The sequence below is a fragment of the Homalodisca vitripennis genome, unplaced genomic scaffold, assembly GCF_021130785.1.
Source record: "Homalodisca vitripennis isolate AUS2020 unplaced genomic scaffold, UT_GWSS_2.1 ScUCBcl_3153;HRSCAF=8498, whole genome shotgun sequence".
NCBI classification, from domain to species: Eukaryota; Metazoa; Arthropoda; class Insecta; order Hemiptera; family Cicadellidae; genus Homalodisca; species Homalodisca vitripennis.
The window spans coordinates 1-25,343 of record NW_025779266.1 but is presented as its reverse complement, the minus strand read 5'-3'; the positions used below and the strand labels follow the sequence as shown (position 1 = coordinate 25,343).

At 35.4% G+C, this 25,343-nt stretch overlaps 1 protein-coding gene across 1 annotated transcript; it reads right to left on the bottom strand.

The window, feature by feature from the left end:
* Nucleotides 1-4,250: 4,250 nt before the first annotated feature.
* LOC124372414 (protein spaetzle-like) lies at nucleotides 4,251-25,079 on the bottom strand. The gene is made up of 8 exons (XM_046830814.1): nucleotides 25,061-25,079; nucleotides 24,273-24,304; nucleotides 21,870-22,039; nucleotides 11,876-12,035; nucleotides 10,914-10,995; nucleotides 9,083-9,145; nucleotides 6,942-7,045; nucleotides 4,251-6,255 (listed from the first exon to the last, which is right to left on the bottom strand). Exons 3-8 carry the CDS (start codon nucleotides 21,970-21,972, stop codon nucleotides 5,973-5,975), a joined length of 795 nt encoding a protein of 264 aa, XP_046686770.1. The 5' UTR covers nucleotides 21,973-22,039; nucleotides 24,273-24,304; nucleotides 25,061-25,079; the 3' UTR covers nucleotides 4,251-5,972.
* Nucleotides 25,080-25,343: the final 264 nt, after the last annotated feature.

The following is a 25,343-nucleotide window of genomic DNA, read 5'->3' as shown; positions in this document are numbered from 1 at the left end:
ACAACCTGGTTCCACAGAAGAGGAGAGAGGACGCCGCCCTGCGGACAGCCCCTCATAGTCACTTGCTCCCATGAGGGTTGTGACAACAATCCTGTCTGTGAGCAAGGCCCTTATCCAGTCACATACCTGACCATCAACACCACGTCTTGAGACTGCATTGATAATCGCCTGAGTGGCTGTATTGTCAAAGGCTCCTTCGATGTCTAGAAAGACACCTATGGCTACCTCTTTTGCCGCCAGCGTCTCAATCCTGCATACCAATTGATGCAGGGCCGAGCCGCATGACCTTCCTGGAGTGTAGGCATGCTGGCTAGGATGTAGAGGTCGCTCCAAAAGAGCTCCCTCCCAAACAAACCTGGCAACCATTTTCTTCATGGTTTTAAGAAGAAAGGAGGACAGGCATATCGGCCTGAAAGACTTCGGCCGATCCATGCCAGCCCTCCCCTGCTTCGGTATAAACACTACTCTGGACACTCTCCAGGATAGTGGGATGCACCTGAGAGCCACGGAGGCTCTGAACAGTCTGCACAGCTGGGGAAGGAGAATATTCAACCCCCGATGCAAGCAAACCGGTCTCACCCCGTCACCCCCAGGAGCTATGTAAGGACTTAGAGTTGATCGCCCATTCAACCCTTCTGAAGGTCACAATACGGTGCGCCAGACTCCACTGCAAATGGGAGGCGCGGCCCGCATGTCTCCCCTCACTGTCGGGTGGTTGATTACTCTCAAGAACAATACAGTCCGGGAAGTGTGTTCCCATCATAACTTTTAGAACTCCTTCCGGTTCAGTAATGTAAACACCTTGATCGTCCTTGAGACTACCAAGCGGCGGGATGGGATTCTTTGCTAGTAGCTTTTGTAGCCTTGCACAACCCTGCACACTATCGATATCGGTGCAGAGCTTCTTCCAGGCTAACCTCTTAGCCGTACGAACCTTGCCGTTGTACAGTGCAAGAGCCTCGTGGTAGGTCTCCCAAGTGCCCCAAGTTTTGGCTTTCCTGAATAAAGCCCTGAAATTATACTTAATTTAGGCACAGAAGTATTTAAAAAAAGTCAAGTCAAATGTTACATAACAAATTTACTAACTGGGTTCGATTTCGTGATTCATTAGATGAAAATTTGAATTTGAACACTTAGTTGAAAAGTGTTGAGGATTTAGAAAATGCAACTGACTACTTTATTGGTTGTTTGCAATGTTCTGCCAAAGTGACTACAGGCTGGGAGTGATTAGAAAATAAAAGTTATTGTTCGGCTACCTTTCTAGATGTCAGTCAAGCGTTTGATAAGGCGTGGCATACTGGTCTATTATACAAAATTAAGAAGTTTTTGCCTCACTCTGTTTTTTCAATATTAAAGTCGCATCTTTTCAAATAAAATACCATGATGTTCTTACTCAGCTGCATTTAATAGAATCCGGAGTTCCTCAAGGAAGTGTACTTGGTCCATTTTTGTACTTACTATATACCGCTGACCTCCCAAAAAATGAACATACTCAAATTGCAACTTTCGCAGATGATACTGCAATTTTGTCAGTCCATAAAGATTGTGTTCGAGCATCTCATTACTTACAACAGAGCTTAGATGCAATTGCTAATTGGTTTAAGACATGGAGAATCAAAATTAAAGAAAATAAATCAGCTCACATAACGTTTACGTTTATTCAAAATTTTTGTCCTCCAGTTACATTGAATAACGTTCATTTACCCCAAGTAACTGAAGTAAATTATCTGGGAATGGGCTTAGACAGAAGGCTTACATGGAAATCCCACATTTGGAGAAAGAGACAACAGCTATATTTAAAAACAAATAAAATAAATTGGCTACTCGGATCTAAATCAAAACTTAGTTTTGAAGAACAAGATACTATTATATAAAACTATCCTAAAACCTGTATGGACATAAGGTGTGCAGTTATGGGGCACAGCAAGCAACTCAAATCTGGAGATACTACAACGGTATCAATCAAAATTGTTAAGAAATATTGCAAAAGCGCCATGGCATGTATCCAATAAAACGATACATAAAGATTTGAACATCCCAACAGTCAAAGAAGAAATAACCAAACTCAGTCGCATTTATCTTTCAAGACTAGAAGATCATCAGAACTACCTTGCGGTAAATCTACGATAATTATAAAAATGTGTACAGACTCCACCGAACTGCCATCCTGGATCTACCTTTTAGGTTCTTGAATTAATTATGTTAGTGTTAACAGTGGTTAACATCTAACTTAATTTTAATTGTCAATGTTGTTTCTGTATATATTTACTTATTGTTCTTCTCAAGTTGAACAGATTGTAAATAAATAAAATGTTGTTAAAAAAAGTTGTTTTTTTTTTAAGAGGTTTGCATGGATCCTATTTATGAGAATCTGTGATTACCCTAACAATTTCTTTTTGAAGTAGCAATATCCTATTAATTTGATTGCTGTTGCTCCAGAGTAAAATACTAGAAGTAATTATGCTTTGAAAGAACCTAAAACAACCCGCCATTTCTGATTGGATAAACCTTTTGATATGCGGTTTGCAGCATTCAACTCTACTAAGTGAGCTCTTTGAAATGAGGTATCACTCGACACATGCTTTAATTTAAGATTTCCATGTTTTCCTCTGTGGGCCGTCCCCCCATGGTTGGCATGTCATGGTAATACCAAGGAAAAATAGTTTACATAGCCATATGACACAGTGCAAAGTTTATAGATGTTACCTGCTATAGTTTGTAAAATATTAAGCCGTACCCAGACTTTTCAAACACCCTGTATATCTTAAAAAAGTATGTTTATTAATTATTAAATGGTTATTTTTTATATTTTAAAATAATATGCAACACTAAATTCTTTAACATAAAAGTTTTATATTTTCCATTGAATTTATGTCTATTTTTTTATATTTAATGTATTAAAATGATCACTGACTTCTAAATAAATATTGAAGTATGTTAAGACTATTGATTTGACGCAATTGCATTTTTGAAGCAGTGTTTGGTGTACCACATTGCAAAATGTAATATTCTTGTAAATTCTTATTGACATTTTCTTGTTTAACCCTTTGAATGCCACCATCCAATTTTACCAGATGTCAAAAGTTGGCCAAAAAGTGCCAAAAATCGGATTTTACCGGACGTTCAGAGAAATAATCATTAAAAATCGAAAACTTTATATTTTTAAACCAACATTATTTTAATTGTTCGTGAAAACTGTTTTTTCCCCAATGAATTGTTAAAATACACTTCCGATCAATTGACTTGAATGAAAATCAATCTAGAACTCCACATATAAACATTTTTGGTTTACATGGCTACCGGAAACAATGTGACATTAGTTTCTTAAAAGTTGTATAACTCACTCATTATTGAAGATAATAATATAACATTTTTCATGATTTATAGACAATGGAATACCGTTTTCCAGTGATACGGACAAAGAAAAGGATATGAATTATTTGGTAATGATGTTTGGTTGAAAAGTAAAATTTAAATAAATTTTCTGGATTTTTTGATATTCCTAAATTTAATTTTATGGTAACTTTGTTATTTAATGTTAATTAGGCAGAGTTTCCAAAAGAAAATTATAAAAAATTATGTTGATAGCTTATTAAATAAAACTGAATTTTTTACTGAAACCTTGCGCAATGCCTCTAAAAATACCTGGCACTTTTCAGTACATCCACTCAATAAATACTCAGCACTCAAAGGGTTAATTATTTCTAAATTATCTATGTTTTGTGTATTTGAATGTGAATCTGAAGTTGAATCAGAATGTTCAAAAGAAATACGGTATATGATTTTGTATTATGTGCGCCAGTGTTTTTAATTTGCACAAATGGAGCATTTAACCAGGATGGGCCTGCAATTAGTAAATTATGAATTATGTTATATTTTCAACTTTTGAATGGACATTAAAAGATGATTTTTCATTTATAGGAATACCAACATTATTCAAATTATCTTTTCCATACCCCTGACCCTCTGGTATTTCAGCCATCCACTATAGAAGATTTCTAGGTGCGCCAGTGGCCATGACGTACATAATTTTAAAGGATTTGCCTAGCAAAAATAATTACCGCATACAAAACTTAAAGAGGTTGATACCTCAGGACATAATAGCAGATAATTTGTTGATCTCCTTGAGGAAATTCCTGAAGAAATTTATCAAAATAATTTTGTGGTTTCATCTCGGAGAAATTAACCTGTAGGTTCAAAATAAATACAGAACACATCCTTATTGACTGAAGTTAAATGAGACACTTATAAAACATTGCTTAAGATTTTATTCACAGTACAATATTCACAATACATTATTTACATAGTTTAACTGGAATTATTTATATACAAAAAATATTCTAATTCTATGGACATGATGATGTTTACAATATGTACAAAAACTTATTCTAAGCCTATGCTTTGTATAAATATTTTAAGGATAAGAATAGCGACGTTTTATTCATATGTACTTTCCATAAAAGCTATTGCTTTGTGTTTATTTTTATGTAATACTAAATACAACTGTCATTATTATTAAAATGGATCACAAAATAAAAAAGGCAAAACAATGAATGGGTTCATTTAAGTCAGGTAATCTTACTGAAAGTTCTTTCTGGTTATTCTTTATGTACAATCTTTATTTTTTTATTTTATCAATTTACATACCAGTAAGTTATATACAATACAGTAAGTTATATACAAAAATGTTGGAATTTGATATCCAAATTAATTTTTATTTGTTTGTAAATAAATAGTTGTAAATAAACAAATAACTTTTTGGTAAGTTTGAGTGTGAAGTATTTATTCAACTAAAAATTCTATTAAAAATCCATAACATGAAAAATGGAGAGAATATTTTTAACGTAGCAGTAGAAATAATCTGATATTAAGTTACTACATCTAAAATTTTGGAATTACTAGATCAGATCAGATAAAGGCTGTATTAATGTTCTGAAATTTAGTTAAAAAAGCAATAGTGCAATTTAAATTTTATAGCGCGTGGTAAATTCCACTTAGACAGAAGTTTCTATTGGAAATACTTTCTTATGAAATTCAAATAATAACTGCTAATGTGCCAGGGTCACACATAATTAAGGAGGAACACACATTATATCAAGTTGACAGAGACTTGTTAAAAACATTAATGTACCGTACTAATGACAATCCACAGCATTTGTTATCGACAATTCATAGCATTTATTATCGACAATTCATAGCATTTATTATTGTATTTATCGCAGACAACCACAATAGAGGTTGTGCTATACAAATTTAACAGTTAAGTTTTACATGTCTAATTAATAATCATCGTAAATGAGGTTGAAAAAAGACGATAATGTATGTATCACCAAAATTGGATTTCTCACAATTAACTCTTAGTGTTTTAGTTTTCAGAATTTTAAAATAGTAAAAAACAAGGTGTGGAAAATTAAGCCGTGTGTCAGAAAAATTGTGCTTATTAAAAAGTATTTGTGAAATAAAAAAATACATTTTGTAAATTTATCACTAAAAACTTATAGATACATATGTAATCTGCTAAGTTTCTTCAAGTACAATATGGGCATTAAAATAAAATTATAATTTGCACGCAATTTAAAAAAAATTTAGATATAAACTTGTTTATAACATATACGGATTAATATTGCTATAACACTTTCAGCCTCAATAGCATAAATTATTTACATTTTGAATTTCCTAATTATAACAAACAAATATGAACATTTTTTCGATTATTATGATTACTAAATCTTGAAAAAAAAAACAATAATTTATTTTTACATTGCACTTTTAACTGCCTTCGCTATTCTACTACTACGCGTAAATGAAAAATTTATAAATGACTACTTTCACTACAAATTACGATTACAAAATACACTTCAAAGTGAATTTGATCGGCAAATACATTGATGGCTTGTGCTGTAGTAAAAGTGATTTTTCAAACCAAGGAAGTACAGCCTGGGAGTTAGCGAGGGTGACTAGAAATGTTGCGCTCAGGGCTTCTTGTTCTTGAGTGGTGTAGGGGTGCTCTTGGGCAGTGTGAGGGGAAGGGGGAGGGGGGCACCTCCACTACCCCCACTGCTACCACCGAACCGGTTGTGCGTATGGTCCAGCTTGATCACACACGAACAGCAGGACGGGAACTGGAATGAGTCTGAGATGACGCCTTGGCCGGTGCCGTTCAGTGCTACCAACTTGCGGTAGATGTACTTCTGCTTGCACTGCGATCGGTAGCCGTTAGGTAGACTTGCGGGGAACGAGCATTCCCGATCGTTCCTGTGACACAGAAGAGTGTTATTAAATAAGTTAAACTTACTTAAAAGTTCTACAAAATAAAAGTGTTACAGAAATGTATTCTAAATCAATCCTGTCGTGAACTCCGACATATTTTATATTTATCAGTCTTCTGCTTTATGAACACTAAGTATTAAAATATCACCAAATTTGTAAAAGTAGCTCATTGTTTACATTCTCAATCATTCTAAGAGCTGGAAAACTCTAATTTCTACCTGTCCGCATGAAAGCTTAAGAATGAACTAAACTACAGATTTTAAATTTTGTAAAAAACTTCATTTCTATATAAGCAACGTCAAGTACGATGATGGTGCGTATGGGATTTGGTTGAGTGTTAGCAGAAATGTTCAGATTGGTCATTGGTGACCACGATGGAAACGAGAAAATCGCAGAATAAAATAAATTTTAAAATGAAATGAGTGCAATCATATGACTTTATATATGAGACATTGTCTTGGAATTTTGCATGCAACCTCTTCAAAGCCTCTACGGGACACATGGTGTGAATCTATTAACTATTATCGATTTAGAATTATTTTCCTTATTGGGAATTTCCTTCAACTTCTTGTGTATATATGTAGTTTTTTGTTAACATATGACATACAGTGATACGAGGTTGATTATCACAAAAATAATTTATACTTAATTCATCAGGAAAGATGACTTACAGACACTTCTCCACGCGAACGCCCTGGATGTACTCGTCTTGGTTGATTACAAACAGCCAGTTACCTTCAATGTTCTTGGCCATCTTTGGGTAAACAGTGTGCTCCTGTAACAGAACATACATTTTTTGTGATTTTATTTTACCAGTTATAATGAAAATGTATTTAATGATGCAGGACGATAAAATATGTGATAGATATATTATCAACCTTAGCAATTATCCTTGCATTTGATTTATACGACAGCTATCCGGAAAGTAGGTTACGTTTTGATATAAACAAAAAACAAAGTACAAGTAAAAAAATTGTATTACATACATTTTAAAATGACACTAAATACTATTTTTCAACATGGTTTAAAATACAAATTTAGGCACTTATCATGGTGATCTAGTTTTGAAATATGTTATAAAATCTGCTGCCTGAAACTTCAACCAGGTAGTCAATTAACGCAGGTGGCCATGGCTCCTTCCAAGATTTAAAAAAATTATGTTTTTACGAAAAAACTAATTACTCTTGAACTATGACCATAAAAAATTTAATAAACTTAATTAATCAATTGAACTTTGAGTATGAGTAAATTTCTTTCTAAGCATTATTATTTTACAGAAATGCAAAATTTCCTGTTACAGTAGCAGTGATGGTAAAACATTTGTATTTAATATCAACAAATATTTTAGTTTTTGGATCATTATTGTGTTCAAAAATTAATTTAGGATTGAGCTATTGTTTTATATATTTGAAACAGAGAGCAGTTTCTAACCTTATTCTACCCGTGCTGTTGGCCATGGCCTATATGGAGATCTTACGAAACAGTACAAGGAGGGGAATCAGTACAGCACAAAGTCAATAGTATTGATAAAAAGTGTCACAGTCACTTTTAGGATTTGAGCCTGAGCTATGTCTAATTCATGTCCAAAGTCTATTTGGCCATCAAATTCCCCATTACTGTAATGTTATTGAAACACTATACAGTTCTAACGTAAACTAAATAAAACTAGCCTAAAACTAACTTAACACGTTCACAACAACGGCTTTTTTCCGGACCTTATTATTTGGCCTTTAGTTTTTCTATAACAATTGAAAAAAACCGTGATCTTTTTTTTTACATTTAACGTCAAATGGGTAAAAGTATGTAGGCTTCGTAATTTTGCAATTTTCAATTTCTCTTCGTGTATCCCAGGGGTACTTAAAAAAAATTAATTTACCTTAAAAATGAAGCAATTGAGCACCCGATGGTGGACACGATAGTCTGACGTATTTATTTAAGTGCGAGATCAAATTTAACAAACCAAGACATGCAAACAATAAAAGTGCAATAAGGAAAACATGTACCCTATCGAGTGCATGACACGCTTTACGAAACCCTGGTGTGTACACGATCTGGTACACAAAAAGAAGATCTGGCAGTTGTGAAAGATCTCATGTACCTGATGGGGTACATGTTGTCCTGAACATATTAAATAAAATTAGGAAATTGTTAACGTATTCAAATAAAATGTTTCTGAAGCTTTAGTGAATTCAATATATGTATGTGTATATGTGTATATATATATATATATATATATATATATATATATATATATATATATATATACTAGCAGTTGCACACAATTTCCTGTTGGAAAACAGTACACTATATTCACATATTCTTTTTCTATCACATTCTAAACATTCCTGAGATAATTGATAGTCGTTATTTTGTGAGCCTCTTGGGCGCGTTATGACGGTACGTACCATATTCCCTGCCCCTATCTTTTGTGGTTTTTGGTAGGTGTTGAAAAGTTATTCAGTACAATTTATTTATATGGATTAACAGCTGTTAAGTATCAGTTCACTTTGTATTATGTGTCTTAGCGCAGTCTGCCGGATTGAAGGTAAAACATTCCAAAATCAACAACAGTTTATAAATAAAATATTGATTAAATAAACAATTTAAATTGGACCGAGTTGTAAATCTAAACTATTCTCAAATTCCATTGAAAACATACACAAAATTTCATCAAAATCAGTCCAGTCGTTTAGGAGGAGTTCAGTCACATACACACGAATAAAAGAAATATATATATATATTCAAGTCAATAATGCTGTTCTCAATAATTAAACTTATGTTAAGGAAGTCTTTACTGATTAAAAAATCATACCCGAGCAGCGCACAGTGGACTTTCGTCGGAAATATCAATTCTGTCCTGAACATCATCATCTGCCTGTGAAAAAGAAAGAAATTAATGAGACATTGGTCACATAACACAGGAGAATCAAATGAAGTACAATCTATTGTTGAATATCTCATATACAGGGTGTCCATAACTCTCTGGACAAAGGTATACTACATTATTGCTCAGGTCAAGACAAACATATTTCACCATATGAACATGGGTCTCCGATGCTTATGTCTGTCCGCCTATCTGTGTTTTTTTACAAAAAAATTGATATCTCAAAAACTAATAAATTGAATTATATCAAATTTGTCTCAAATGTTTATGATAACAAGGCCAGTTACTGAAAAAATATCATGAAATTATCTTTAGCATTTTCAAAATGGCGGCCTTAATAACTTTTTAACTTTTAATATCTTAAAAACTACATTTTTCTCAAGAACTCAAATAATAACAGTTTTTAGAGGATATTATAACAAATCTAATGGCACCAACATTATTTGAATTGAATAATAAATCATTGATTTAGAGCATATTTACTGTGACAAGACATAGCCCACATTGAGAGCTACCGTTTATTCAGTTTTTTGAATTGTTAGCTATTCGCTGAGAACCTCAACAATGCTTTTTTTATGGGTTCATTTGTTACATTAATTTCTTCAAAACTACCCTTTAAATTCAGTTTAATTATTTTAAATCTCTTCTAGTGTCATTTAACCAAAATTGATCTTCAAGTGCTTGAAATTACGAGTGCAGCACGAAGTTTTCTGCAAAGCAGTTCAGAACCTGGAAACTTCTTGAGAATCTTTACTATTCAATTTAATTTCACATTTTCTTCTTCCAATTTACTTGCTTAATGTGATCTCTAGGTTTTATTACACAATACGGAATTAAAAACTGGTCATCACTATTCCATTTTATTTCTTGGCGCATTTCAAGACATTCAATATAAAAATCATGTTAAATAATAAAAAAACCTTACAGGAAAAGTTTAGCTGTTATCACAAAACAAACAGCTGTTTTAAAATTCGACTGAAGTAAAACTGATTTATTTACTTGTTGCTTATCTGTATTTTACTGAATAAACAATTAATTGTTTTTAAATAACATTTTTTATCTCCGTCTTATCCTCATGGGGAAAAACAAACTTTGAAGGTGGAGTGTTTACTTTAGATCGTAATAAAGAACAGTTAAAACCACTTTAGACAATTACAGAAAGGCCATTTTTGACACCTCAATGAAATATAATTGATTCATAAATAACAGAGGATTTCTGTTTACAATAATTTCCTTATCTCTTATACACATGGATACATTTTGGACCAAATAAAACAATATTACTGCTTCAATAAGATATGCAACAATTAACAACCTAAAACTATAATTTTACCCTGCAAAATCTTTTATGAGCTTTGTTTTAATATAACTATGTAATCCAGACACAAAACGCATTATGAAAAGTCGTATAACGTGGGCCCCTTAAGTTTATATACTCCCATACCCAACCACCCATCCTCCAAATGGGTTACACAACATAATTGGCAAGCCGTAAACCAACAAGTAAACCGAAACCATCTGTTCTGTTCCATAGTCATTGTAGAACATGTAGCAACAGCCTAGATACGAAAATCTACTTTATTTGGACCACTCCCTGTTTTCCTAATAAGTATTAAATCCCTAGTAAAAAGCAATCAATACGCATTTAAAATGACAATCCCAACTCCAATTATCTATTTACAAACATGATTTCTCTTTTATTTGATGAAACATTTTTATTCACTCTGGTATACCGTACAAAGTTACTTCTTTTACTTACTATGCTGTATTTTCTCCGCTCGTCCTGGAAGAATCCTCTTACAAAAACCGGTTCCTTTCTTAGCAGCTTTATCACATGTTCACTGGAAAAATTAAATCCAACATGAGCATTGCATCACACACCTCATAAATAAAATAAACACTAGAGAACTAAAACTTGAATAGATGTATTAGTGAGTAACTAATATAATTTATGGACAAAAAATGGCAAAATTATGCTACATCATATTTTTTTTTTTTTAAGTCAGAAACATATTTTTTATAAATGAATACAAATAATATTTTTATATGAGCCTGTTGTTTTCATCATTTTATACCAATAAAAATGTAGTGTATAGATAGATAATTTTTGGATTTATCATATTTAATGTTGAGTACGTAAAACAGTAACAGTAATAGAAACCTATGTACTTGACACCGGTGGCATAGATAGGAGTCAAGAGGGTTCGTTGGTTTGGACACAATACCCACATCATTATAGTGGCCCTCATTTAGTGTTTTTACAGTATATAGAAGTCGATAAACAATTTTATGCTGGTAGAGACAAAATTTTATATGTGTCTAGTTTCAATGGGTCACGGAATTGATGTTGCTTATAACTCATACAAGGACGCAGTCAGCGAGGGGGTCTAAGGGATCTGGAGCCCCGAAATTTTATTTTATATATATTATTTGAATAATTTAGTATTACTGACATGTACTACTGAAAGATCGTTCTCAAAATAGAAATGGGTCAAAAACTTTTTAAGGAACAAAATGGGGAATGAGCGGTTGACTGTACTTGCCTTACTTTCTGTCCACTACAAGAAAGTATCAATCGTTTTGACCCCCCAAAATGTTTTCCTGGCTTTTTCTTGAACTGATACAACATTCATATTAGTTTGTTGCATCACCTGGCTTAGTTTCAAATAGCACTGAGCTTATTCCCAGTAAGCAGTGTTAAATAAAGAATAGATTACTCACGCAGGATACTCATCGACGGACTCGCAGAAGGTGGAACCGCGAGCACAGGGCGGGGGACCTGCAGTATTGGGGACCACAAATATCCTGTCCTCCAGACTGTCGCTCTTCTCCTGCGAGGCATTGGGAACTTGGTCTGGGAACACTATGGAGTCTCTCATGCCTGTGTGAAAAATTACGCACATCTTAAGATTTCAAGATTGCAAAATGTTCGGTCATAATTAATTGTTTTTGACTTTTTGACACTAAAAAACAGTTATTTTTAATTGTGTTATACTTGTATATTTTATGAGTTATAAACAACAACATTGAGGTTATATAATTGCCACGCATCTACATAACATGGAGCCAAAGTTTAAAACAGTGCTTTAAGTAAAACCCCATCTCAAATCCAAAAACGATTCACTTTAGAAAGTTGGATTTTAATTTTTCAATGTTAATGAATTGTTAAATATATAATTTATCTGTACAAAAATAGTTGAACCAAAATTTATATTTAATACTCATATATGTTTTCTTACGGAAAGATGTATTACTGAAAGAAAAGATTACACTTATGTTCAAAATTGTCTATAATATATTTGGAAATGCTCAGTGCAAGATATCCTTATAGTTAAAAAATACGTAAAAAATTAACCATAGCTAGCAGCAATTAGCCTGTGAACTTAATTCCAGGTGCGAACTGTGACATGTGGTGTGCCAGTAGACGCACTCATAACTGCTCTGAATTACTATGTGTGACACTTTCTGATAATTCCATACCAAACAATACTTTCTTTGAGTTAACTATGAATTTATACCCAAATTAAATTATTATCTAAATCCAATACAAATATTTTTGAATTTTTGTGGTTTGTTTTGAGTAACATGAAGAGATTGAAGACTTTTGATCAAAATAATATCTTTTATGACTAATTTTCAGACATACTTTTGATGTTTTATCAAGTCGCAAAATAATATGGAAGTGTACTCGTAAATATAATTTACAAAATTGCCTGGTTTTAAGAAGCACTTGTAGATTCATTAAACCGCACTCACATTTCTAAATAATTTTACCAAATGAAATTGATGATTAACACGTTCAAATAATTTAAAACATTAACTGTCAATATTTTTTCACATTATCAAATACAGTACTCAGAAATCAGAATGGTTATTAATCAAATTAATAATTATTGATAATTTAATAAATTTCAAATTTTACTAACCGATATCACTGTGCAGATAATTCAATCCTCCTTTACAGTTACAAAACAGAAAAACATTTGTTTTTGCAGCAATAATAATAATAATTCACATCTAACGGAAAATAATAATAAAAAATTGTAAGAAAGAACAATGCATTTGGTAAAGAAAAATATTGGATGACATTTAATTTGTATCGCTGTACAGCAACAAGAACTGTGACAATTTTATGTCACTATGAGGAGAGATCCAATCTCTTACATACTAGGTAAGTAGACTTATAAATGGATCTGTATAAGCTTTTCAGGATCCTAGAATTAAAAAAAATCTGTTAATAATTAGAGATAATCTAGTAAAAATATATAAATCTCTTCCACGTTTGGTTTAAATAACGCTTTTTTAAAAGGAAATAAATGTTATTTTTAATCAGAAAAAATATGAGAACAGAACTAAAGAGCTGTCTATACCATCACTTCTAAAAATATTCTTTAACACTGTTTTAAAACTGCCTTGAATCCTTAAAAACTACGGTTAACATATTAACTGTGGTTGATACCTTATGGCACAAAGGCTGGATCTAGTCCTAAATGTGGAGGGGGCCACCTGAGTTTAAATTTATCGTTACCAAAATGAAATTTTGCATTTCAATACAACAAAACCTCAAATTGCCACAAAAAATTTAGTTCACTTACCTTTAAAAATAATATAAAATAAATCTCAGTACTTAATTACACAATATATACAAAAGTGTATAATCATTGCTGTATGAGCAGTATTTGTTCAACACTTTAATCAATGCATATCAAAATTTACTTATACTCAAAGTTTAGTTCATATAATTAAATTAGTTTGAATTCTTATGATTAGAAAACAAGAATGATTGTTTTTCCATAAAAACTTATTTTTTCAAAATCTCGGATGGGGGACCCTATAACCCCCCCTCCAGGATCCACCACTGTAAGGTGCAGAATTAGAATGAGGGTACTCAAAATCACTCAGTATAGAGCCGCTGTAAAAATATTAAAGAACCTCAAAATAATGATATGTCAATTTTTGCTCTTTATAATTTATTCTCTATTTTAAATAGAGAAAACAGAAAATGCATCTCTGAATATTCACAACAGACCCAAATTGTAGATAAGAGGTCATCAATAGAGAGGTCAATGTTTGGTGGGCAGTTCTCTGATGATGCGACACACAAGCATAGTGTCACGGAGCTGGCCGTCGCGCGGCGGCTGCGGTGGCGGCCTGGCTGTTGACGTAAGGGACCGCCATAAATCCTTCTGCGAGAGCCATCAACACCCTCATAAATGGCTGGGCCAGTCCTTTCTTCTGAATAGGCTGATGACAATAGAAAGTCTAGAGCAGTCTTCCTGGTAAAAGACTCACTGCCATTGACTCCGGAATCTTCTAGACCTTCCAGAGCCCACCGGTATAGACCCTTCTAGCAAGAATGCTAGAAGGTTATATAAGGCCGTCTACTGGGGAGCCGGGGGAGTTGTGAGTACCAGCGAGGCAGTGTAGTGAGTGTCGTGACACGGATCCTGTGATAGTGAGTGCCTGCGGAGATACTGCTGTGGGAATCGTCGCATCGTGGGATCGACCGGAAGATTCAGCGCAGTATTGGACAACTCCTGTGGAAGGATACGACACCGGGGAAACCGTAAGCAAATTGGACTTAAGCAGAAGAGGACAGTAAAGCCACTTGTTAATTAGCTATATTTGTGATTGCAAATAATATTAGTTTTGCAGAAGCCATCTTAGTCATCTAGCAAATATTAATAATAGTAATTGTAATTATTGGAGTTGTAATTAATAGTAATAATTGTAAATAGTAATTTCTTTCAATTAAAGTAATTATTTGTCCTTATTGTAAATTAGCTTTAATAAACATTATTAATTGTAACTAATAATCGTGTTGCTTATTTGTAAACCCACATAAGAATTATTTAGTTTGTAAAAACGTAACATTGGTGTCAGAAGTGGGATTGATTTGTTAAAGCAACACTTTAGATATTATTTATTATTTATTTATTGTATTAATATTATTTTAAAGTAATAATATAATAAAACGATGGCTTCTAGTGGGTTTAAGTTAGCAGATTTGAAAGTGGCTGATTTAAAACGGGAGTTAGAAGAAAGGGACTTAGATACTTCTGGGACAAAAACAGTTTTAGCTAATAGACTTAGACAGGCGATGATAGAAGCAGGTGAAGATCCCGAAATATTAATTTTTGAAACTGAAGCAAGTAAGCTTACCAAAGTGTTACAATCTAACTTAACTAAAACATTGGAAGAAAAATTAAATAGTAATAGTAAAACATTGGAAGAAAAATTAAATAGTAATAGTAAAACATTGGAAGAAAAATTAAATAGTAATAGTAAAAACATTGGAAGAAAAATTAAATAGTAATAGTAAAACATTGGAAGAAAAATTAAATAGTAATTGTGAAACACTTCAAAATGACTTGAAAAGTATGAAAGATGAATTAGCTACAGAGTTTAATTTAAAAATTTGTAGAGTTGAAGAGGAATTTAAAAAGCAACTAGAAGCAGGTATAAATGGTTGCTCCAAACAATTAGAAGACAAGTTAAATGATTATTCCAAAGAATTTGGTGATAGAATTAGGATCTTAGAGGAAATAGCTCAGAGAAACAAGGGCTCAGAAACCTGCACAGAATCCATTGTTAGCCCAGAAGATGGAAAACCAGAATTAATTACGGAACCTCAGCTTAATTCATGTCCACCAATGAGTAATGCAGGGGGGGTGCCAACCTTCGACGGTAAGATGACCTGGGAGGATTTTCGGACACTGTTCGAGACTGCTGCCGCCGTCCACCGTTGGCCGTCATCAACAAAAGCGTCCATGCTCTGCCTTTCGCTGCGTGGAGACGCGCTAAAGGTCCTGCAGACCGTGCCACCTGCGGAGCGCCAAAACTACGGAGAACTGGTTAGACGACTGGAGATGCGGTTCGGACATAAGCACATGGAACTGGTCTACAGGTCTCAACTCAGGAGTCGCCACCAGAAGTCCAATGAATCACTGCAGGAATTTGAAGCTGATATCGCACGACTTGTAAGAGGTGCTTACTCTACTTGTGATGAGGCTGTCTGTGAGAACTTATCCATCGACAAATTCCTCGACGGCCTTCGAGACGCTGAAACACAGCAGGCTGTAAAGTTGGCTCGTCCTAAGACATTACACGAGGCGCTAACACAAGCACTAGAATTTGAAGCAGTAAAACAGTCTGTGCAAGGACATGCACGTCTTCGAGGGGTCTGCGTGGAAGAAGGTTTTAAGATAGAAGACGTAGTCCAGAGAGTGCTGGATGCGCTGAAGAACAGGAAGAAGGAAATCCGCTGCTGGAGTTGTGGAGAGTTGGGCCATCCCCGAAGCAAGTGCCCAGATAGAGCCTCTCGGGGGCAGATGCAGGAAAACTAAAAAGGGTTGACAGGAAGGGGCAATTGTCAACCCAGCAAAACTGAGGCCCCAGCCGACAGCATTATTGTGGCATCTTTGTCAGGACAGACTAACAGCCTCTACATAGATGGATTAGTCAACGGGAAGCCCAGAAGCCTTCTACTAGACACTGGGGCAACGATGACCATAGTAAATAGAGATGTTTGTTCACCTCCCAATAAAGTCACTCCAACAACCTGGACATTGAGGACTGCGACTGGGGACTTGGCCAGTGTTCACGGGGAGACAGTTGCCACCTTCTGCATCGGGAGTACATGCTTTAAACATCGCACTCTCGTTGCTAACATCGAGGAGGACGTTATACTCGGCATGGACGTAATGATGAAACTTGGCCTTCAATTAGACCTCAAGAAAGGGGTGACGACTGTTGGCGGAGAAGAAGTCGTCCTTCAGCTTAGAAAAAATCTTACTTCTTCGGTGCGGTTATTAAAAGATACCACACTGCCATCTCGTGCTCAGAAGATCGTGAGAGCAGAAGTCGACAGAACTGTACCGGAAGGACAGAACTTAATGTTAGACCCAGCTGTAAACGAAGAGGAGCTTGGCCGAGGTGTCCTTGTAGGGAAGACACTGTTTCAATCTTCCAGGGAAGTTCCAGTCTGCATAATGAACTTAAACGACTATCCTGTTACTTTAAAACAAGGCAAGCTCTTAGGTACCTGTTACTCAGTTTTCTTCTGTATCACAATCTGTTAGACAGACAGCATCCTGCCACAAGAATCTTCCAGAAGACATAGCTAAATTTGTGAGAGATGCTTGCAAGGGAATGGACTTGGAACAAACTAAACAAGTAGCTAAGTTAATAACAGAGTACCAGGATGTTTTCGAAACTGCTACAGGGCCAAGAGGCAGGACGACTGTAGTTCAGCACAAGATAAATGTTGGAGACGCACAACCAATCCGCCAAATTCCTAGGAGACTACCCTGGGCGAAGAGGGAGGAAGCTGAGCAAATAACAAAGGAGATGGAGCGAGATGGGGTGATCGAGCCTTCCAGCAGTCCATGGAATTCGCCGGTGGTACTAGTGAAGAAGAAGGATGGGACTTCTAGGTTCTGCGTGGACTACCGACTACTCAATAAACGTCACCAAGAAGGACAGTTACCCTTTACCGCGGATCGACGACACACTGGATGCTCTGGGAGGCGGCAAGTTTCTTCTCGACCCTGGACATGAAGAGTGGGTACTGGCAAGTAGAGATTGCTCCAGAGGACAAGGAGAAAACGGCATTTTCCATAGGCAATGGAAACGGACTGTGGCAGTTCACCGTGATGCCTTTTGGACTATGCAATGCACCAGCTACCTTCGAGAGATTAATGGAGAACGTGCTTAGAGGTCTAACTTGGGAAACCTGTCTAGTGTATCTGGATGATATCATAGTCATTGGAAAGACGTTTAAAGACCATCTTCAGAACCTGGAAAAGATCTTTATAAGGCTTCGTTCTGCCAACTTGAAGCTTAACCTGAAGAAGTGCAACTTATTTAAAAATAAGGTAAACTATCTCGGACATGTAGTCTCGTCAGAAGGAGTCTCTGTGGATCCAGAGAAGATACGAGCGATAAAGGAATGGCCCACACCACGTAACAAACATGAGGTAAGAAGTTTCCTCGGGCTGTGCACCTATTACCGCCGCTTCGTGAAGGGTTTATGCCGATATTGCTAAGCCACTGACCAAGCTCACGGAAGAACAGCGCAAGTTTGAATGGACCTCAGAGTCGAGTGAAGCATTTGGGATACTCAAGGACTGCTCTCTGTAGTGCTCCGATCTTGGGATTCCCTCGCTTTGGAGAAAAGTTCATTGTCGACACTGACGCCAGCGACGTGGGCATAGGAGGAGTACTCTCGCAAGTTCAGGATGGCCAGGAAACCGTGGTAGCCTATTTCAGCAGAACACTATCTAAGGCCGAAAGGAATTACTGCGTCACAAGGAGGGAACTGCTAGCAGTCGTAAAGTCCCTAGAACACTTTCATAAATACCTCTATGGACAACCTTTCCATTTAAGGACAGATCACTCCGCCCTGACTTGGCTACTGAACTTCAAGAACTTGGAGGGGCAGACAGCGCGATGGGTGCAGCGGCTTCAGGAGTACAATTTCACGTCTGAACATAGACAAGGGAAGAAACATTCCAACGCTGATGCTCTGTCACGTCGTCCTTGTCCAGAAGGCTGTAAGCACTGCTCCAAGGTAGAAGAAAAGAATCCTTCGGCAGAAGTACGTTGTGTCACCGTGGAGCCTGCTAGTGGATGGGAAATGAGTGAACTTCGGAACGAGCAGCTAGGAGACACGGAGATCGGACCACTCCTGCGAGAGGTGGAAGCTGGAACTCGACCTAGTTGGGAAGACATCGCGGCTAGAGATCACCTATACAAGAGCTACTGGGCACAGTGGGGACTCTATGAAGATCAAGAACGGAGTACTAATAAGGATCTGGGAAGCTCCTAACGGGAAGAGGAAAATCGAACAGATCGTACTCCCAAGAAGTAAGAGGAGGGAAGTCCTTATGGAGTTGCATAACGGAGCGTCTGGAGGTCATCTTGGTGTCAACAAGACAGTGGAAAAGTTGCGACAACGGTTCTACTGGCTGCACCTTAGGGCTGATGTTGAGAAATGGTGCCGCCAATGTGATGTATGTGCTGGAAGCCGAGGGCCTCAAACAAGAAGTCGAGGCAGGATGCGGCAGTACAACGTTGGATCACCCTTCGAGAGGATCGCCATCGACATCGCTGGACCATTTCCCGTGACAGACGCAGGGAATAAATATCTCCTGGTGGCCATGGATTACTTCACGAAATGGCCAGAAGTATACGCCATACCAAACCAGGAGGCATCTACTGTGGCAGGATGCTTGGTGAACGACTTCGTCTGCCGGTACGGGGTACCCCGTGAGCTACACAGCGACCAAGGGACGAACTTCGGTTCTATCTTGATGAGGGATGTTCTTCAGCGTCTGGGAGTGCATAAGACACGGACAACCCCGCTTCACCCGCAATCCGATGGGATGGTTGAGAGATACATCAAGACTCTCGTCGGTCATCTCAGGAAAGTTGTCTCCACCAGCCAGCGGGATTGGGATAAGAAGGTGCCAGTTTTTCTGCTGGCCTACAGATCTTCTAGCCATGAAACAACTGGTGTTACCCCAGCAAGAATGGTCTTCGGAAGAGAACTTCGGCTACCAAGTGATCTCATGTTCGGCCTACCACCTGACAAGGAGAGGCCAGCGACTGACTTCGCCTCGGAACTCGTTGAACAATTGCACGACACTCACGAGTTTGCTCGCCAGCACCTGAAGGTCGCCAGTGACAAGATGAAGGCTCGCTACGACCGACAAGCCAACTCAGCTGGATTCCAGGAGAACAACTTGGTTTGGCTCTACAGTCCCCTGCGGAGGAAGGGAAGGTGCCCAAAGCTTCAACAGGACTGGATTGGACCTTATCGTGTGGTGACACGAATCAACGACGTGGTCTACCGAATCCAAAGACACCCAAGAGGCAAGATGCTCGTCGTCCACCTAGATCGTCTAGCGTCTTACCATGGTTCCAACACTGATCGGGACGATCAGCCTTAAGGAGAGGGGCAGTGTCACGGAGCTGGCCGTCGCGCGGCGGCTGCGGTGGCGGCCTGGCTGTTGACGTAAGGGACCGCCATAAATCCTTCTGCGAGAGCCATCAACACCCTCATAAATGGCTGGGCCAGTCCTTTCTTCTGAATAGGCTGATGACAATAGAAAGTCTAGAGCAGTCTTCCTGGTAAAAGACTCACTGCCATTGACTCCGGAATCTTCTAGACCTTCCAGAGCCCACCGGTATAGACCCTTCTAGCAAGAATGCTAGAAGGTTATATAAGGCCGTCTACTGGGGAGCCGGGGGGAGTTGTGAGTACCAGCGAGGCAGTGTAGTGAGTGTCGTGACACGGATCCTGTGATAGTGAGTGCCTGCGGAGATACTGCTGTGGGAATCGTCGCATCGTGGGATCGACCGGAAGATTCAGCGCAGTATTGGACAACTCCTGTGGAAGGATACGACACCGGGGAAACCGTAAGCAAATTGGACTTAAGCAGAAGAGACAGTAAAGCCACTTGTTAATTAGCTATATTTGTGATTGCAAATAATATTAGTTTTGCAGAAGCCATCTTAGTCATCTAGCAAATATTAATAATAGTAATTGTAATTATTGGAGTTGTAATTAATAGTAATAATTGTAAATAGTAATTTCTTTCAATTAAAGTAATTATTTGTCCTTATTGTAAATTAGCTTTAATAAACATTATTAATTGTAACTAATAATCGTGTTGCTTATTTGTAAACCCACATAAGAATTATTTAGTTTGTAAAAACGTAACAATATTCACAAACATTCACGTTATATAAAAAGACAGATAAACGTAGCTATGGTGGGAAAGGTTGATACAATATGAATGTTGAGTTCAGCTTCCTCTAAGAGCAGTGTCTAGAATCTAGCGCTGTGTTCGTCTGAAGAGATAGGAAAAAAGTCGACGACGCAAAGCTCAAAACGAACAATTTACATCATTTCGACATCAGAGACACCTTGACGCTTCACTAAGAGTAAAGTGAAGTGGAGGTTAATTCTACAATCATATAAAAAGAGTTAATACTGTGTTAGTCATAAACTTCAAAAGAGTTAATACTGTGTTAGTCATAAACTTCAAAAGAGTTAATACTGTGTTAGTCATAAACTTCAAAAGAATTAATACTGTGTTAGTCATAAACTTCAAAAGAGTTAATACTGTGTTAGTCATAAACTTCAAGTTATTTGTCATTTCCCTCATACACTATTAAGATTTCAACATTTACTTAAACAAAATTATGGATTTTCTTAAGATAATTTGAAAGGATAATAGGATACGGACGTTTGACATTGTGATTTGTTACAAAAATAGAACACAATAACGCATGCTTAACCTTAAGTTGTTGACACGTGATGAAAGGATGGTTTCCAATCCTTAAACCTCAGTGTTCTATTTTTGTAAATATAACGATGGTAGATGTCAAAATCCTATGATGGACAAGTGCCTTAATGCAGTAGTACGTCTGTTATTGAAAATTGGGAAATAGTCTTATTGGTTTACATTTTGAATCAGAGCTTGAGCAGATGTAACGCTTCATACAAGTAAGCTGGGCACAATCTTTTTATAATTCACTTCCTTCTGCTATTTTATTTTCAAAAGTTGAAGTTAAATTAATTAGCAGGCACAATATACTCCTGAATATTTTCACAGCCGCCAACGTTAGACCTGATGCCCAATAACGAAGCATCAGACCCGTATTTTGCTAAGCTATGCAGACATTATAATGCCAAAACTGTTCATACTTTCAGAAGATCGCTTCCGGCGCTTCTTGGACCGCCGGGGAGGAGGCGGTGGCTGTACAAGTGGTGGCAGTGGAAGAGATGCTGCCTCCTGGTACATCTCCATCTCTCCATCTCCGTCTATGTCACTCTCTCCCTGGCTTTGCCTTTCCACTGGCTGCTCTCCGGTTTTTCTGTGTCACAGATAAAGATACATATAAGGATCATATGTTATTAAAGAAAAAACATAATATGTAAATTTTAATCTAAAAAAAATACATTATTTTTAAACCCATAAAATATAAGTGCACAGAGTGCATTGGTAGAAAAAATGTATGTGCAATAAATAAATGCTATATTTTTGAAAAGGTTAGGAATTTATGTTGATTCTGATGTTAATTTGAAAATTCATTTACAAAAATTAAAACAGCACACTTAGATAATTCTATTTCTTGCAAAACACAAGTAGTACAAAGATATTGAGAATGTTGTGCTTTGCTATGGTTCAAAGCAGGATTGAATATGAAATAATTTTAATGTGTTTGAAATCTCCTTAAATCCTATATATTTTCAACAAAAACATTTTATAAGATTGATTTTATTTAAAAGTAAGTTAGAGTCCTCATTCCCATTATTCTTAGAAACAAAATATTTTCCCTTTAACAAACAGGTTGATTGCCATGAGTACCATATTGTTCTGAAATTGTTTTATGATAAACCCTGAACGAAAATACTTATAAGCTACGACTTTGGAATGTCAACCCTCTATACAGTTCCTAAACCAAACAATACATTTTTACAAGAACTTTAAACCTTATAGCACCTAGAAATTTAATACATAGCCTGAAAACATAAAGACTTCACCTAGTAGGAAAATATTCCTTGTGGCGTTAAAAAAATGGTTGCTTGAAACTGATGTTGAACAAATACTACTCATACAGCAATGATTATACACTTTTGTATATATTGTGTAATTAAGTACTGAGATTTATTTTATATTATTTTTAAAGGTAAGTGAAACTAAAACAGAAGTACGGGGAAAGAATTGATTTTATTAGTATTTTATGTTTTACATCATAAAAGATTTATTTTTAGTTTTAGATCGCTTTATAAATAAGTATAAGTATAATTTTTATCTCATCGCACACTAAATATTTTATTACTAATGATGGAACCTCTAAACAGGCTTAACCTTAGAGGCCCTAAATTTTCTCAAATCATGTATCGTATATATTGATATTTAGTTGTAGAATTACTGATAAATTGAATTTTTTATTTACTTTATTGTCTAGAACTGTTAGATGATTTGATTTATATTTTATATGTATTTATATAAATATATAAGTTTATTCTTGAGTTCAGATCTGGTTTCTAAGAAATTAATGTTTGTAAAACAATTGTACATTTATTAGAGAAAAATAAAACATTATTACTATCCAGGATACAGGACATAATAGTCTGCACTAAATAAGACTCAAACCATTTCAGCTCTTATACAAATTCACAAAATGTACTTTTAAATATCCTAGAACTGGGCTGCAATCTTGCATAAACCATACTGTCACAAACATTTCTACACGGTCTTACATGTTATTATCAAAATTCATTGCAGTAATAATCAGTATTCCATTCAATCAATTTTGAATTTAGCAAATATGCAAATCCGCTCAAACTCTCATGTGATATAAATCAATTATGTAAACCCAGATATAGTAACATTAAATTTAGAAGCATCATTGTGGAGTTGTTTTAAAGAATACTTTTAACATTTTGCACCAACAGATTGAAAAATTAATACAGAAACCAAAGTAGAAGAATGATACCATACTGTTGTCATTCAAAAAAAGTTAAACTAATAATTCCTTCAATCAAAAGTATATTGTAATAATTAATTACAATAACCTTTATATAATTAATAAAGTTAATACTTATAGGGGGTTTTTAGTTTTAAGGGGTTGTAGCCTGTGGTTGGGAGTAGCATGAATTGAGTATAAAAGTAGAAGATCGTGTTTTGTGTTCAGAAGAAAAATACTAACTAATGTGTAAATGTTAAGGGCTGTAAACGGTTTATTAAGCTAATCATAATGTAGTGATAAAGTGGATACTGGGTCCCTCTGGTGGGCAGAAAAATATGACAGCAGATAGGAAAAAGCACTGAAATATTACTCTCCAAAGATATCAGAATAAGTAAACCTAGATCACACCTAAGATCACCTAGAATACTTCAAAAAAAGTACCTGGGGCCATATCCCTTCTTTTTCACAGACTGCAACCATAAATAAAATGTCTGTAACTATCCGTTCCATATATTCCCTTGTTAAATACTCTATGCCATGTAAATCAATACAATACAGCTCTTCTTTAAAGTAATAATAAGTGATTACTCTATTATAACCTTTTAACAGAAATAGATAATAAAAGACTTACCCAACAAACAGTTCTAATGTAGGACGCACTGCCTGTAAAAAATAAGAAAAAGGAATTTGAAAAAAGTGTTTAATAATTAATTAAAGTAAATATTAAAAATAAGATAAAAGTTAACAAATAAATACTAGATTTTTATCTAGTAAAAAATATAGAAAATTAAAGTTATTCCAGTTTGTTAAATTTCTGTAACATTTTGTAGTAACAGGAATGTTAAATTTTTGTTTTTTTTTGCAAGTCTACTTATAGGTAATTATATAACTGAAGGTAAAATTAAGCCTTATGCCCTGTATGTAATTTTTTTAATACTAGATAAATAAAGCTAAATTCAGTTTTAGAAATAAATAAAAAAAAACTTGTACTACAATTATATTTAATGTACAGATAATTCATTGTTTTTACACAAATAAATGTAGGTTCTCAATAAAAGTAATTGGCTTTAATAACATGAGGAGTTTTCCCCATAAGAAAATACTTTTACGCCCTTATACCCTTTATTTTTGGTCGGGGATGTTCTTATTTCAAAGATATAAAGATATTAGTCCCTTTTTGTAAAGTCTATTGATTTTTTTAATATTTTAAGGATGAAATACAACAAAGTTTTATGTTTATTTGAACAATCTATAAACATATCGAAAAATCACATACGTACTATGTTTATGTGACTAAAAAATAAGGGTCCTTAGGCTTTGAGTACTGTATACTAAGTACTCGTAGATATCAATTTAAAAGTTACGATTGACACAATTAACACATTTTTAATTTGTTGGTAAACAAGGAATAAAACAGACCTACACATAAGGATGGAAAATTGATGCAACCACTAAGAGATGGATGAAAATTAGTTAATAATAAAATAAGTTATTAGTAAAGAATAGAGTTTTAGTAAGTTTACAAGATGAAAATATATAATGTTGATTTTAATTACTGTATAATTAATTTAAAACTGTCCGTAAACACTGAACGGTACTTTGAGGATTATACCGACCACACCAGTATGAAGAACACAAAAATAGAAATTTATAGAAACAAAACATGATAGAACGAAAAAACAACTCTTCAATTACAAAATTA